General features: G+C 37.4%; 1 protein-coding gene across 2 annotated transcripts in view; it reads right to left on the bottom strand.

Moving 5' to 3' along the window:
* kcnd3 (potassium voltage-gated channel, Shal-related subfamily, member 3) overlaps positions 1-15,377 on the bottom strand; it is a 113,355-nt gene that overhangs the window by 36,718 nt on the left and 61,260 nt on the right. For both annotated transcript variants that reach the window (XM_016516892.1, XM_016516893.1), the window contains exon 3: positions 1,056-1,224. In XM_016516892.1, coding sequence (XP_016372378.1) covers positions 1,056-1,224 — 169 coding nt within the window. The remainder of the gene's footprint in view (positions 1-1,055; positions 1,225-15,377) is intronic.

The following is a 15,377-nucleotide window of genomic DNA, read 5'->3' as shown; positions in this document are numbered from 1 at the left end:
GGAAACAAACAAGTTTAATAACCTTATTCATCAGACAAGGGAAAAGAGCAGCAATATGGCTGAGTGAATATCAACTGAGAAAAGACATAAAGAACAATAAAATACCTGTGGTAAGACAGGCGATTGCGAGAAAAGACATTCCCCTACAACCTGCCTCAGCTGCTCAGACTATCAAAGCTATAAAAGTAGATTTGGAATTTTCCGTGAGGGATTATGTATTTTACTGTGAAGCTGGGACTGGAACACCAGTGCCCTGGCAACAATAATAAAAAAAAAAAGGCCATGGTAGTACCATTATATTTTTTGAACTACCTTTGTAAATACCATGTTAAATAAATATGATAATCATTCAGTACCATGGGATGAACCGTTCAAAATTTTGGGTTGGTAAGATTTTTAAAATGTTTTTGGAAGAAGTGTCCTATGCTCGCCAAAGCTACATTGATTTGGTTAAAATACAGTAAAACAGTAATATTGTGAAATATTATTACAATTTAAAATAAATTGTTTTCTATTTAATATATTTTAGAATTACTAAACTGGAGTAAAGCAGCCATTACTCCAGTCTTCAGTGTCACATGATCCTTCAGAAATCATTCTAGTATGCTGATTTGCTCAAGAAACATTTCTTATTGTTTTCAGTGTGGAAACCAGGTATTCAGCTTAATATTTTTGTGGAAACGGTGACACTTTTTTTTTAGGATTCTTTGATGAGTAGAAAGTTTAAAATGTCTTTTGTCACTTTTGATCAGTTTAATGTATCCGTCCTTAGTGACCCCAAACTTTTGAAATGTGTATTTTAGATTGCCATAGCATTACGGTCTGATACCATCACTGTACCATGGTACCGCCACAGGGGAATGACATCTGTCACCTGATTTTACCCACAAACCCCCCAAAATCACTTATCTTTATTTAATCGTAAGATGGAAAAGGATATTATGTAATTTAACAGGAGCATTACTCAGAGGTAAACATTAGTGACCTGCTTCTCAGCCAAAGCAGTTCCAGTCAGAGGAGACAATGCCCCTCAGGGAGTTTTGAGCCCCACTGACCTGAACTTTCTGAGCCCGACGCTTGTCAGCTCTCTGGTTCTGATGGTAGATGCGGCTGAAGTTGGAAACAATGACGGGAACAGGCAGAGCGATGACCAGCACCCCACTGAGAGAACAGATGGAGCCAAAGATCTTTCCTGCTATAGTCTTAGGGACCATGTCTCCATACCTGCAGAGAAAGAGCAAGAAATAGCGACATTAGTCACTGAAATATGCACAAGCTGCTTCTACACATGTTCTTTCTTGTTTAACAGCCTAGCAGCAATAAAAAAAACAGACAGATACATCATATCACACCTACACAACTGTAGCTCCTTATAATAATTATATTCCATCTGTTTTTATTATTATGTTCCAAATGTAGTGAATAATCACAAACTCTTACTAAACATATTCATATGGTTTTACTGCAGACTGCCACTTCCACATGCCACCTAAGACAAAGCAGGAAAATTAGTGTGATACTGACATTAGAGGTGCCAGATTTTAAATGAAATGAATTATTATTGAAACGGGAGGTGACAGAGGCGTGACTGGGATGAGACTTTTATTGGAATATCCATTTGTTTAAAGAGCCATTAGTCTGCAAAGCTGTTTGTTTGGAAAGTCTTTTATTTTGACAATAGTTTGGAAAGTATTTGATTTACTAAGCAATTTGTTTGGAGAGTATTGAAAACGGTTTGTTTGGTGAAAGTTTGTTTTTTATTTATTAAGCAATTGTTTGGAAAGTCTTTTAGTTTGAGATCAGTTTGTTTGGTGTTTTTTTTTTCTTTCAAAAGCTGTTTGGAAAGTTATTTAATTTGAAAACTGTTTGCAGAGTCATTTGTTTGTCAGCTGATTTGTTCATAAAATCTGTTTACAATATTACAGGCCAATATTATCAGCATGCTGTGAATATCATCTTTTAAAAAAGGGATGAACTGAACAGAACAGGAGCAAAAGCCAACAGAGAACGAGAAAGTCATTTAATATGTTTAAATTAGAGCATTTAAATCCCTCAGTCCAATGCCCTGGCTACTTCAAGGACATCAAATACAATTCGATACAGTTATTTAAAATGAAAATACAATTACACGCACCACTGTAGATCTTCCTCAGCCAGCGTGATGGCATGCCATCTGAATTCAGCAGTGAGGAGCGGAAGGACGTTTTTTAAGATAAGAAAGTGGCTGACCAAATAGCTATTCAAACAAATTGGATGGTTCAAGGTGGCTTTAGCAAAAAGGAAGACATTAGTTCAAAAAACTTCAGACTAAAGTAATTGGATACTGATGGAATACAACCACAAAGCGAATAAGAAAATAAGACAGACGCACCTGGTGGAACGGAAACAATGTAAGTATAACCATAATTTATATACGTAGACATATATGCATTGTTTTAAATGCATACTGTATGTACAGATGTTCAGAACTAAAACAGTTTTCATTTCAGCTAATCCAAGTCAGTTCCTGCCAGTGAGGATCTAATTAACAATGGATAATCCTCTTCCTTCATTAAATTAATTTGGTGCAAGTGAGGCACAATTCAAACAAACACAATCAGAAAACATGCAGCCAGCCGAGAATTTGTAAAGAGACACTAAAGTTGGAATTTAAATGTCTCAAATAATCAAAATAGCTCATTAGGAGGCATTTCTGCTGTGAGTCGTGAAAGTAGTAAAAGGAATATTCAGAATTCAATACAAGTTAAGCTTAAATGACACACAAAATCAAGGTTATGGTGAAACGGGAGTGAATTGAGGGCATTTTTGGAGGATTTTAAAAGCAGAAATGTGAAGCTTACAATTTGGTAAACACTAACATTAATTCTTCTTTTAAATTATTTAACAGAACAATTCTTCTATATAAATTATTCTTCTGTACATTATTTGAGCTGTAAAGACCTTCTCGACCTTCTTGAGTTATGCTGTCATGGCATAAAAGTTGTAAATTTACATAGACGGTGTATTTTTATGCGAAATAATCTCAAGTCGAATAAATTTTTGTGATAATCAACATTATGCTACAAGTGACGTTGAGTATGGTTAACTTGTATTGAACCTGTAATATCCCTTTAAATAAGGGTGCTACTGTACACGCTTGCATAAAAGTCCTGCAGTCTGACAGCTGAACAGGTTAATCGCTGTAGGCCGATGAAAGATGATTCAAATAACTCTTTGTCAACACTAGGACAAAGAAAGGGCTTATCCACGAATCTGTGTCGAAGCTAATATTTGTTTTATTTTTGGAGGCTCATTTAACACTTTCTGAAACTCATTTCAAGAGTCGATTAGAGTGTCATTCTAAGAGGACTGGATTGTGCCCACATGGGAATATTTCTGAGCGAGAGATCTCACAGTGTGTTATATAATCTAAACTAATTTACACTTTAAATATAATATACACTACAGAAGAACACACGATACAATCTGGGACACAGAGATGAAACACAAAAAAGACACAACTAAACACCCAGCAGGATAGAGGGCTTAACAGCTCTGACTACACAAACTACAGGCCAAACAAAAGCTCCCTCTGGACTGAGTTAAGGATTACGGCTTACTTCTAAATGGCCCATCCATGTATTCATGAGTAAATTCTGTATTCTCATTCTGCTTTGATCTATGAAGACAAATGCGTGTGTGTCTGTGTGTCTAGTACTTATCCAAATTATAAGGAAGTGTATTTTGAACTATCAAACCTGAACAACCTGGAGCGAATCACTGTTCGGGAGAAGAATTGCACCTGAACGGTGTGTTTACCCCAAGAGACAAAAGCTGTAATTGCTTGAAATGGTGTCTGTATGAAATGTTCAAAAGCTGGGATTGGATACGTTAACAGAGACAGCAAAAATTCAGTTTTTATTTAAGTAGCATATTTTATAACGTAAATAAATGTCATATTAAAATAGTTAATTTTGAATTTCATTGCTCAGAAATAATATCACAGAGAACTGCATTTCAAAGAGGCATTTGTAATTCAGCTAAATGAGAAAATTGGTTGCAAGGCATTGTGTATGTGTGCATATGCTCAAAACAAATGCGCTTTCATATAAATAAGAGACGTGCAGGCTCTTGTGGATGGTCCGCGTGTGTTTGTATGCTGTTCCACTTCCATCCAATGTCTCGCCTAATGCATTCGCACAGACACTTCAAATATTTGAGTTTTCTGATTAGGCCATTGCAAGAGATTTAATGGTGTTTGTAATCAAGGCTTTGACCTTTATTCATTCAGCTAAATCTTAAATGGATAAATTAGACGATAAGAGCCTCAGCCATTTATTGATTGTAATCAAAATGCAGTATGTAAAATACTAGCTCACACACATAGAACTCACTTTAAAACTCTCAAAGCACTGCACATGTAATCTTCTTCCCCCTGCTTTCTCTATATTCCTCTCTGATCCTGAAGTGTATCAGCCTACTGAGGTTTATACCATATCTGCATATCTGCTTATCTATTTTTTCCACACCTTCCTATCTGCTTTGGATCTGACTGAAAGTGGAATATTAATGGAAGAGTGAAAACAAAAGAGAAAAACAAATGAGTGTTGGTTTTTTTGACTGTCAGAGCAAAGGTATCCACACGCTACACTGAGCTAGATGTTTGCTCAGAGATTTCACTGAAGTTTTCTTTCATTTATAGAGCTAATAAGGAGCTCCACTCTTCTTGACATCAGGAGACTGCTTCTGATGGCTTATTGTGTCTGTATGAACACAATAATGGGGTTTGGTTCAGACTCCAGCTGGCAGATGCCATAACTACACCATTATAGGGGCACCAAGGTAACAGTGTACACTGATGGAATATATATATATATATATATCTCCCCTCTCTTCCGAGCTGCTCTCAGAGAGACTGTTTACTTTAGCCGCATTCATCGTGAAACTTGCTAATTAGCACATTATTAGGAAAGGCGATTTGCATAGATTCATTACAAAACATTATACTCACTTCTTCTGTAGATGAGGCTGGATCACGAATGATTCGTGCGAACATAGATGCATTTATGTAGATCGGGGGCGCATTCACTTCAGAAACAATGTAGTCCACTGCGTCTTCAGCGGCTCAGATGTCGGGAGTAAATGACAACTGCTATGTTCATTATTACATCCAACAACAGAACACCTCAATCGCTTAGGAGTCATTCTTGTCTACATCTGCTCCAGCAGTGAAACAATGGCGGACTGATGACAGCTCACTCAGGGTGGGTCTAAGGTAAGACACCAGTCCAGTCTGTGCTGAAACGCTACTGTCAATCGAACTATCATGGGATGGGCCTGTCTGTGTGACGTCATTTATCATTATAGGGTGGTTGTGTACACACACTGCCAACACACATTTCAGTTCAAACAACTTGTAAAAGTGCATGTAGCATCCTATGACCCCTTTAAGATGCATGAATCAGCATTTAAACACCCAGGTGAAGGAGAGTGTCTTTATAACAAAATTACAGCGGCCACATTATTCATGAACAATTGTGAAAAAATTTGAACTGAAACCAATGATGGTGCAGCAAAAAGGACAAACAAACACACACACACACACACACACACACACAGAGAGAGAGAGAGAGAGAGAGAGAGAGAGAAACTACTGAACAGTACTGAAACAGTTTGTCCATGAAACTGCACAGCATATCAAAGTAGAAATTAGAGGATTGTGGAACAAATCTGATGCCAAACTCTCTGTTTCAGAGTCTCATGAGTCTCTTAAGCTTTACAAAACCTCCAAGGATCTGTTGAAGTTGTCATAAAGGGCAGAATCTGAACGTCACATGGCATTAGCGTCTCTTTAACACACGCAGTCACATACAGTTTCTGTCATGCTTGACGACCGCTTGATTCGACTGCTTTTATTGCCGCTGCGACTCCACTGGCGTAGTAATGAGGAGAGGGATGTCGTTAGCATGGAGAGCGTGTCATTAGCCTTTTAACGCTGCGGGCCACAGACTCACGCTTTGCGAGCAGTACGTTACAGCCTGACTGCTGTTACACAACACGCTAACTCCCAAACCCAAACTCTCATCCCACTCTCATCTCAAGCTCTGCCTCTGTCCCATCCTCCTCAATCCTTTCTTTCCCTCTTCCCACCCCCTCACACTTTCATATCCACTTCCCACGGTGAGTCGGTGTGACCCGCTTGGAGCCACGATTCCCTCCGAAATTCACGAGCCCCAGTGATGTCTGAAACAACAATTCGACAGCAGATTAGCTCAGTTCATTCACCAGCAAATCTGCTGTATGAGCACTGAAGGATTCCACTGAATAAACAGAATTTATACCACCAATCGCCTCTACGTAAACAACCTCCGCTTTTGTGAGGAATCGGACCAGCTGCGGGGCTTCACATGCATTATTGAGCTTTTGAGCAAGTCGTAGGGTTGTTGTCACGATACCAATATTTCAGCAGTTGATACCAAAAGCAGGGAAATTTCACGATTCTCAGTGTTTTCAGAGGTTGCTTTTATTGTCTTTAGACCCATATTTTGTGTTCTGGACTTATGTGTGAGTGGTTTTCTCCGTTTCTCATCAATATTGTTCTTGATTAATGTAAACAACATAACGGCCAGTAGCAGGTCATTAAGCTGCATTTACACCGCAAGGCTCGTTGTACAGATCCAATATTTTGACACACATCTGATTTTTGTGTTTCACCTGTTTGCATTCACTTCAGTGCGCTTGTAGGCAATTGAAAGCCTGTCAGACTGTAAAGGGTTTTTAATTAATATTTTATGATATGTCCTATGGAGAGGACACCAAGTATCAGTTAATATGAAAATGAAAACAAGAATATATTACCAAAACAATGCTTTTTTTATATTCAATTTTATATTCAGTATACCAGCCAATTTCCAAGCTATTTTTTTCTACAACTTGTCCTCTGTAAAACGGATATGAAAATAATGTTGGAAAAATTAATTTAGAGAATATTCATATTTTGCATTTTGTATGCATGCTAGTGCCTGCATTTAATAGGCGTTTATTGGAAATCAGTAAATCAGAAATCACTTCGACAGCTCCAGGAAACTTCCACCTGAACCAAACAAAGATTTGTCCATTCCCAACTATGGTATGAAATATATTAGAGAATGATTTGATATACTATTTTACTTTACACAATATGTGTGTAAACAGGGACAAAATGTTTTTTTCCCTATTATAAACAATGTTTCTATTTATTGTCTCTAATTTGCATATTAATGTGTTCTTTGGGCAACATGTAATGAAAAAAGAATAATAATAATAGTAGCAGCATTTTCATATAAAATCTCATATTTCATAGAAATATTGATATATAATTTCTTTCCCTATTCACTTATGTCTCCCTAAAATGCCTGATAAGCATGAAGTATGTCCTGGTGTCCACTTCAGTGAAACTGATGCATGTCTCACAACAGAAAGTTATATTCTGCTTTGAATATAACTCCACTAAAGCTGTCCTGAGATGTTTAACAATGACAAACAATTTGAAAATTAGTCTGATTTAAATGATAATTACAAAATATTTTCATATTTCCATAAGAGTGACTATGTTTGGGGATCCTTGACGTCAGAAAGTTTGAAAATTCCTGCACAGATACCGAATTCTGTCAGTACTCAGTATTAACTGAAAGTTTGGGCTCAGGCCTGACAGATTCATCACGTAGATACTCTGGCTAAAGGGATCTAAACCCTAAGGTAACTCACACACCAGAAATTACACTTGCCACCTGCTCGGATCCAGTAAAGTGTCAGTTTCTGGGGCTTCATTTCAGACGTATACACACACTCTAACTTTTGGCATAGATTCAGCCACAAACATTCCTAAAGGATTCATCAGCTCATCTGAATTCCACCGCCCGCTTAAGTTTTGAAATTTGTAAGTAGGTTGCTGAAGAAACTAGGCCACTCCTCCTCCACCACCATGCTCCAGACACAATTTTTCTTCTTTCTCTGTCCTCAGTCGAGGAGACCCACCACCCCAGTTTTGATTCACCCCATTACACAAATACACACATAAACAATCTCCATCTACTCCAGATGTGACATCCTGGAAGATGGAAAAAGTCTGCAATACAGGATGAGAAAAATCTCTTTGAGAGAGAGAGAGAGAGAGAAAACACCTGTACACAGCTGAACACACATTCCACATTAAACTTTGACCTGTTACTCAACCCTGTATCTTCTTTATCAGTATTTTTGCCTTATTTTCTAGTAAAAATATCTATTTATTTATTTTTCATATTATAATATATAATTTTTTTTCTCATTTTAAGTCGAATCACATTTATTTATATAGTGCTTTATATAATACAGGTTGTTTTGAAGAAGCTTCACGGTAATAGACAAGAAAATAACATTATTAATGCTGAAACGAATACAATTTCAGCTGTAAAGCAGCTCTAAAAAGACAATAGTGTCATTATTTAGCTCTGCTCAATTTAGTTCATTATTTAGCTCAGTGCTCAATTTAGTTCAGTATTGGTTCATTTTTGTTGTCATGTTGTAAATATTTCAAAGTTCATTATTAAGAAGCAAACTCAGTTCAACTATAAAGCAGCTCTACAGAATATAATATTGACGATTTTCAGCTCAAGTCAGTTCAGTGTTGATTCAGTTTAGTTCAATAATAGTTTATCAAAAAACAAGCTTAATTCAGCTAAAAGCAGCTCTACAGAAGTCAATAGTGTCGTTATTCAGCTCAAGTTAGTTCAATGACGATTCAATTCATAACAGTGTCGATGATGCAGATTTCATTAATTTGAAACACATTCAATTCATTTTTAAAGCAGAAGCCAATTGTCATTATCTAGCTCTATTTAAAGTGTTGTTCTCGTCCAATTTAACCCCGAACTTAAGCTGTCACGGTTTGCATACTGTGTCGGAACTAAGGAGCGCGGAGATGATGGAGGGAAACGAGGAACAATCTTTATTAATCCACATAAAGACATACATGGGCAGGAACACACACGTAGCGCAGGGGTTAGACGTATAAGACTGAACGCAGGACCCAGGAACACACAGGGCTTAAATTCAGGAACTAAATGGGGAACACCTAGAAACAATGAACATAATCAAACACGGGAGAAACTGGGTCATGGGGAGCAAAACACAAGACACGGAACACAGGGGCAGTCCAAGGGCGTGACATAAGCATAAATCTCTGTAAATTTGGCAATATTTATTCATGAAACAAGGAAAAAATAAGGATGTGTAGAGATCTTTTTAATAAAAAACAAGACAAAACACTGTAAAAAAAGAATTTTCTGAGTTGTAAATAAAGATTGGAGTATGTTTACAAGACAATACTATTAAGTTTTTCTTCTTTAACATTTTACATTTAATTTTATTGGTTGCTTTTTCTTTGTAATTTTTCTTGTGAAATATAATAGGAATTGTAAAAATTGTTTCTTCTTTTAGTGTATGGGTTCCAGGTCCAAGGTGAGAACCTTGTACCATCAATACTCATCTCCAATGATCAATCCAATCAAGGCCACCACACCCTCTCCTGAAAGCAGCACCTGTGTCTTATCAAATGCAGTTGCGTCACTGTTCCGATCTGCAGTATCATGACTAATTCATCCATCTTCTTTCACTCAGCTAAATAATGCTGCCCTCTGAACCTGTGCCGTTTCTTTCTGGCGAGGGATCAGTTACACACGCAGGTCTTAGTAAAGTGATACACGGTCCAGCTAACGCTGGAAAGGAAGTTAATATCCAAGGACACACATTTTCAGGCCAGTCAGAATGGAGATGTGGGTTAACGCAGGAATCACCAGAGCGATGTGCAGCGCTAAATGATCTTTGACCCAGGCAGGAGCGCAGCATCACCAGGCCCTAAGCCAGTGATCGAATTTACTGATTGGCTTTTAATGAAACCACAGACAGTCATCGATCCTAATCAAAGCAGCTTCAGTTACTGCTACAGATATGCAGTTAGCGCACTGGCGCACACCTGATGCATCTCTTTGTTCCGCAGAAGATTTCCGCGCTCTTAAACTGGCATGTAATTGGTGATGACAGCTCCCTGTCATCTGCCAGTGTCTTATCAGCAGTCAGTCACATTGCACTTATTCACAGCAGGGTTGGCCATTTTACGACATTGTGCACCTTCATGCATATTTGAAAAACTGGCAGGCTCAATGGAACTAACACCGGGTCTCAATAACACGATCCAAAATCGACCCACAGAATTAAACGTGTCCGAGGCTGATGATGTCATGGGAGAAGGTTTTAGCACTACAGTTATCCTGTTCCTATGCTGAACTCTGAGAACAGCAATCAAAACGACACAAGAAAATGAATAAACTAGATTTGTGTTTCCTGAAGAAAATACTGTTTGCAAGGCTGAGACAGAACACAGACCAATACTTGGTTCAGGAAGTATTTTCCATTTGTTTTCTCTAGTGGTCGACCGATATATCAGCCGATATTTGGCATTTTTCAAACAGTATAATACTTTCTCGTTTACTCTCAGTATTCAGCAAATGACGGTCCGTGCAAATTGAATGTGTACAGAAGGAGAGTTCAGCTTCACTGGAGACTTCAAACTATGCTGCGCTTTATCCATTTGCCCACTGTCATATTCATGTCATTTTCATTGTGTGCTGTTTGTAAAATGAATGTTACCTAGGGGTGTGAACCAACACTGGTCTCACGGTTCGGTTCGATTACAATTATCATGTAATCGATTCGGTTCAATTCGATATCATGATGCAAATATCCTCAATTTTCAATTTTACTTCACATGTAAACGCGCCGAATGCACCTAATGTATGCTACGGCGACAAATGACGTCAGAAAAGCGTCAGTTATAATCGGTTATGGTCTATTACTGAACCGATACCAAATCGTCCTCGTCTGCATCGCGATGCATCATAGAAACTATTAATTTCGACACCCCTAATGTTACCTTGGCTTTATTTGAAAATAGGATAACAGAATTAAGAAGTCATAAAGTATAAGTATGTTTATTTTACACATTTATTTTTCAGGGTTTCCGTGGGTCTTTAAAAAGTATTAAATTTATTTGTATCAAATTTAAGGCCATAAAATCCTTTAGAATAGGGAACACATATTCACTATTAACAGAGTTTTCCCTGAACAAACTCCTAATTTGCTGCTTATTAATAGTTAGTAAGGTAGTTGTTAAGTTTAGGTATGGGGTGGATTAAGGGATCTAAAATATGTAGAATTTCATGCAGAATAAGGCACGAATATGTGCTTTATAAGTACTAATAAGCCAATATGCTAGTAATATGCATGCTAATAAGCAACTAAGTAATAGCGAGAATTGGTCCTTAAAATAAAGTGTTACCAAAATCTTAAATGGTTCAAGAAAGTCTTAATTATGATTTCAAGAGGTCTTAAATTTGGGGACAGAAAGACAAAAATTGCAATATAGCTTAATGTGGAAAAGCCCTATACAGATAAAACTTGTATTGAATTAATGTGACGATTAAACTTAAAAAGGCGATTTCACTGAAGAAATATGAGTGCTGCACATTTCAAAGTCAGGTGTTGCACTACTTTGTGTACTGCCAAAACCACATCATATCTTCCGTCCGAAAGCGCCACCTGCTTGCAGAGAATGAATTTGCATTTTCAGTAAGCCCGTCTGCTGTTTTTGTTCAGACCAATGTGCAAATCGAATAATAATTGATTGATAATTGTTTAACTTAATACAATAATTTATACTTTTGACTTAAAAATTGTTTAAAGGCTGAAATTTTAAGTTTATCATTTTATAAAACATTTTGTTTTGTGAAAATCTATATCTGATCTGTAAATCATGCTTTTTACTGTCATTTTACAGTATAATATGTTACCATAGACATTAACCTATCCCGCTCATATGGTAGTAATTTTATTTGTGCCGGTCTTAAAAAGGTCTTAAAAGTCTTAATTAAAAAAAAAAAATCCTGCAGATACCCTGTTTTTGAATTATTTTTCAAATTATTTCAAATTTTTTAAATATTAATTAAAATAAATAGCTTCTATTTGGCGTAATATGGGACACACAGGCTGGCCTATGATAACTGCTGAAATGTTTGCGGGGCAAATCTGAGGTCAGTCTGAGCGCTCATGGTACGCACAGTGCGTACAGCCGTGCACCTGCAGGCGCCACTGACTCGGATGGTTGTTGTGGTAATAAACACGTAATCAGCAACTGTTCGCGTGTCAGCGCTTAATGCGCATCTCCTATATGAAAAGCATTTTAGGGGGCCCTTGGCTTTTGGGGGCCCAAGGCGGTCGCCTACCTTTGCCTAATGGGTAAGTCCGCCCCTGGCTGTGAACCAAACCAACCAGAGCTTTGAAGCAAAACTTTGAAGCAAAAAAGTATTTGAAAATCTGAGAAAGGTACAGTACTGTGCACTTAGTCTTTTTTGAGGCAGTGAACTATGTATTCCATGGAGTATTGCAAAAGATGTAATCGAATCAAATGGTACAATACAACCATTTCCAATTTTTGTTTAAAGTTTTTCATCTAATATTTATATTTTATTTGACTTCTGCTTTAATTTCAATTAACAAAAATGTTGTAATACTTTTAGTTAATGATAATAACCCTGCTTCTACAGAAGCATGTACATTACTATCGCTAAACCGTAGAGTTCATGATCCATCTTGAAAGTTTTATGTTATTGTGGGCAAGTTTGCATAATTTTAAAGTTTTCAAAAGTGCTATTCATTTCTTTTTGCATCAGACTATCTTAATGAGGAAAAACATACTTGGAGCACCTTTAATTTCAAACATAAAGGGAGTTTGGAGAGGAGAGGAGAGGTGCCTTTTTGTGGTGTACTGCAAGATACATATCCCACTTACATAGTGTCGCAGCCTCTCAATGTGGCATGATCATTTTTTTGAATTTGAATATGCTAATTTTTAACAATGCAATTAGTTGCCAAGGTGACAGAATAAGACTGAAGGAAGACTGCTGTGTTATGCGCTCAGAAGCGGCAGTATATTAGAAACATTTGTCTCTCTCTTTGATCTTCTACCTCTGCTTGAGACATTAACCATGAAGGAAACAGGGGCAGGGGAACGCTCTCTGTCTCCCGTTTTCCTTAAAGACAATTTCTCTTGACATGTGGAATTATTACCATGACTCCGATACCCAGGGTCTCAAGCACCGGGGCCAATCAATACATGTCTCCATGGTGATTTAAACAGCAGGGACCTCAGCTGAAACCTCCTCATTTGTCTTTTTATGCCAACCATCATCCGTAATCAATAATGGCCTGTATCATTCACTCATTCTTGCTTTGATGTGTCTCTGTCCACAGGCGTTCGTCTGCACTTGTGTGTGGTGTGTGTTTAAAGTAGTCAAAGCTAGAGCAGATGCCCCGTTAATGGATTTTCATCGATCGGAACGGAAAACGTTCCAACTTCACTGCACGCTGTTTCCTGATGTCCTTTGTCTGTCTTTCTCCTCATTCTTATCCAACTCTGTCTCCCTCTCTTTTAGCTCACCTCTAGTGAGCCTACTTGCTGGATTCCCTCGCTCAGGAAGAATGTGCGTGAGTTTGTCTGTCTCTGTACATGTGTGTTTTTTGTCTCTCTGCTTCTATATTGACTACATTAAACGGATAGTTCACCCAAAAATGAAAATTACCCCATGATTTACTCACCTTCAAGCCATCCTAGGTGTTTATGACATTCTTCTTTCAGATGAATACAGTCGGAGTTATATTAAAAAACATCCTGGCTCTTCCAAGCTTTATAATGGGAGTGGATGGTAGCCCAAAATTTGAAGTCCAAAAAATTTAACCAATTCATTATAAAAGAAGTCCACACGGCTCCGGGGGGTTAATAAAGGCCTTCTGAAGCGATGCGTTTGTGTAAGAAAAATATCCATATTTACAACTTTATAAACCTTTATAAATCCGCTGGACGCCACTCTCTCGTGAACGCGCGTATGACAGTTAGCGGAAGCTAGAGATTAAGGCTTATAAAGTTGTAAATATGGATATTTTTCTTACACAAACGCATCGCTTCAGAAGGCCTTTATTAACCCCCCGGAGCCGTGTGGACTTCTTTTATAATGGATTGGTTAAATTTTTTGGACTTCAAATTTTGGGCTACCATCCACTCCCATTATAAAGCTTGGAAGAGCCAGGATGTTTTTTAATATAACTCCGATTGTAATCATCTGAAAAAAGAAAGTCATATACATCTAGGATGGCTTGAGGGTAAGTAAATCATGGGGTAATTTTCATTTTTTGGGTGAACTAACCCTTTAAGCGGAAGGTGTTGATCTAGATGAATCATGGGGCTTTCATGAAGTAACATTAAGGACACATAAAAAAGGGCTTGCGAAGGGTGTATAAGCCATTTCCGACTTACATGTTAGGATTTATTTAAAACAAACTTGACTTGAGAATGTCCATGCAGCCGACTTTTACTGCTGTCTGCATTTTAGTGACAAGAATGCTTCAATAATGCACCTTTCAGTCAGAATTGAAGGGCTGTTTGCTGCTATTGATAGTTTTACATGTTTAACTGTGCAGTCAACAGCATTAATGCTGCAAAAAAGGCACTAAAGTGAAAATTTATGATCAGAAAACTTCCCATTCCATTAACTAATGTGTGGAGCGCTTTATTTATATTTATTTTAAAAATAAATAACACATTATCTGTAGTGATTATAAATGTAAATATAAATTGTTTGTTTCTTTTTAATCTAAAAAAAAAATAGATTTGATCTAATAATAGTGTAGATAGACAACACCAGGGTCAAGTTGCCCATTTTTTTTATTTTTTTATATTTACCATTACCTAATTATGATGATGATGATTTGTTATTTATTTATTTTAACAAAGTAACTGTCAATCAAAAAAACAACAACAACAAAAACAAGTACATTTATGTAATTATAAAAATGCATATTATCTAATAATAGTGTAGATAGCCAACTTCAGGATCAAGTGGTCCGAAACAGTTGACATCTTTATGATGTTTGACTGTGAAGTGACAATGGGAACCAATTAAATCCTGGTTTCTCACACTAATCACCATGACCAAATGTTTCATGTATGAGACCCTGTGAGACTGTGATGAAGGGAGAGAAAATCTGTCTGTGTTCACCCTTTAAAGATCATTCATGATGTTATTTTTTCTGTTCCAATTCTTCTTCCAGGCTTGTGCATGACTGAAAGCTAATCAATGGGACAAGGAGTCTCTTGAACACACAAACACCTCCACTTTTTCCCCTCTGTGCCCTCTGTTCATTGATGTCCCTGTCTGTGATCTCGACTGATAGAGAGAGACAGGAAGAAAGAAAGAGAAAGAGGGAGGATGAATGTGGCTTTAATAATGCAACAAAGAGCAGCCACACCTGTGGCGTAGAGGCCACAG

This window comes from Sinocyclocheilus rhinocerous, unplaced genomic scaffold (assembly GCF_001515625.1).
Source record: "Sinocyclocheilus rhinocerous isolate Xijiao unplaced genomic scaffold, SAMN03320098_v1.1 scaffold988, whole genome shotgun sequence".
Classification (NCBI taxonomy): Eukaryota; Metazoa; Chordata; class Actinopteri; order Cypriniformes; family Cyprinidae; genus Sinocyclocheilus; species Sinocyclocheilus rhinocerous.
Note: the sequence above shows the minus strand (reverse complement) of the source record. Positions and strands in the feature narration are given on the sequence as shown.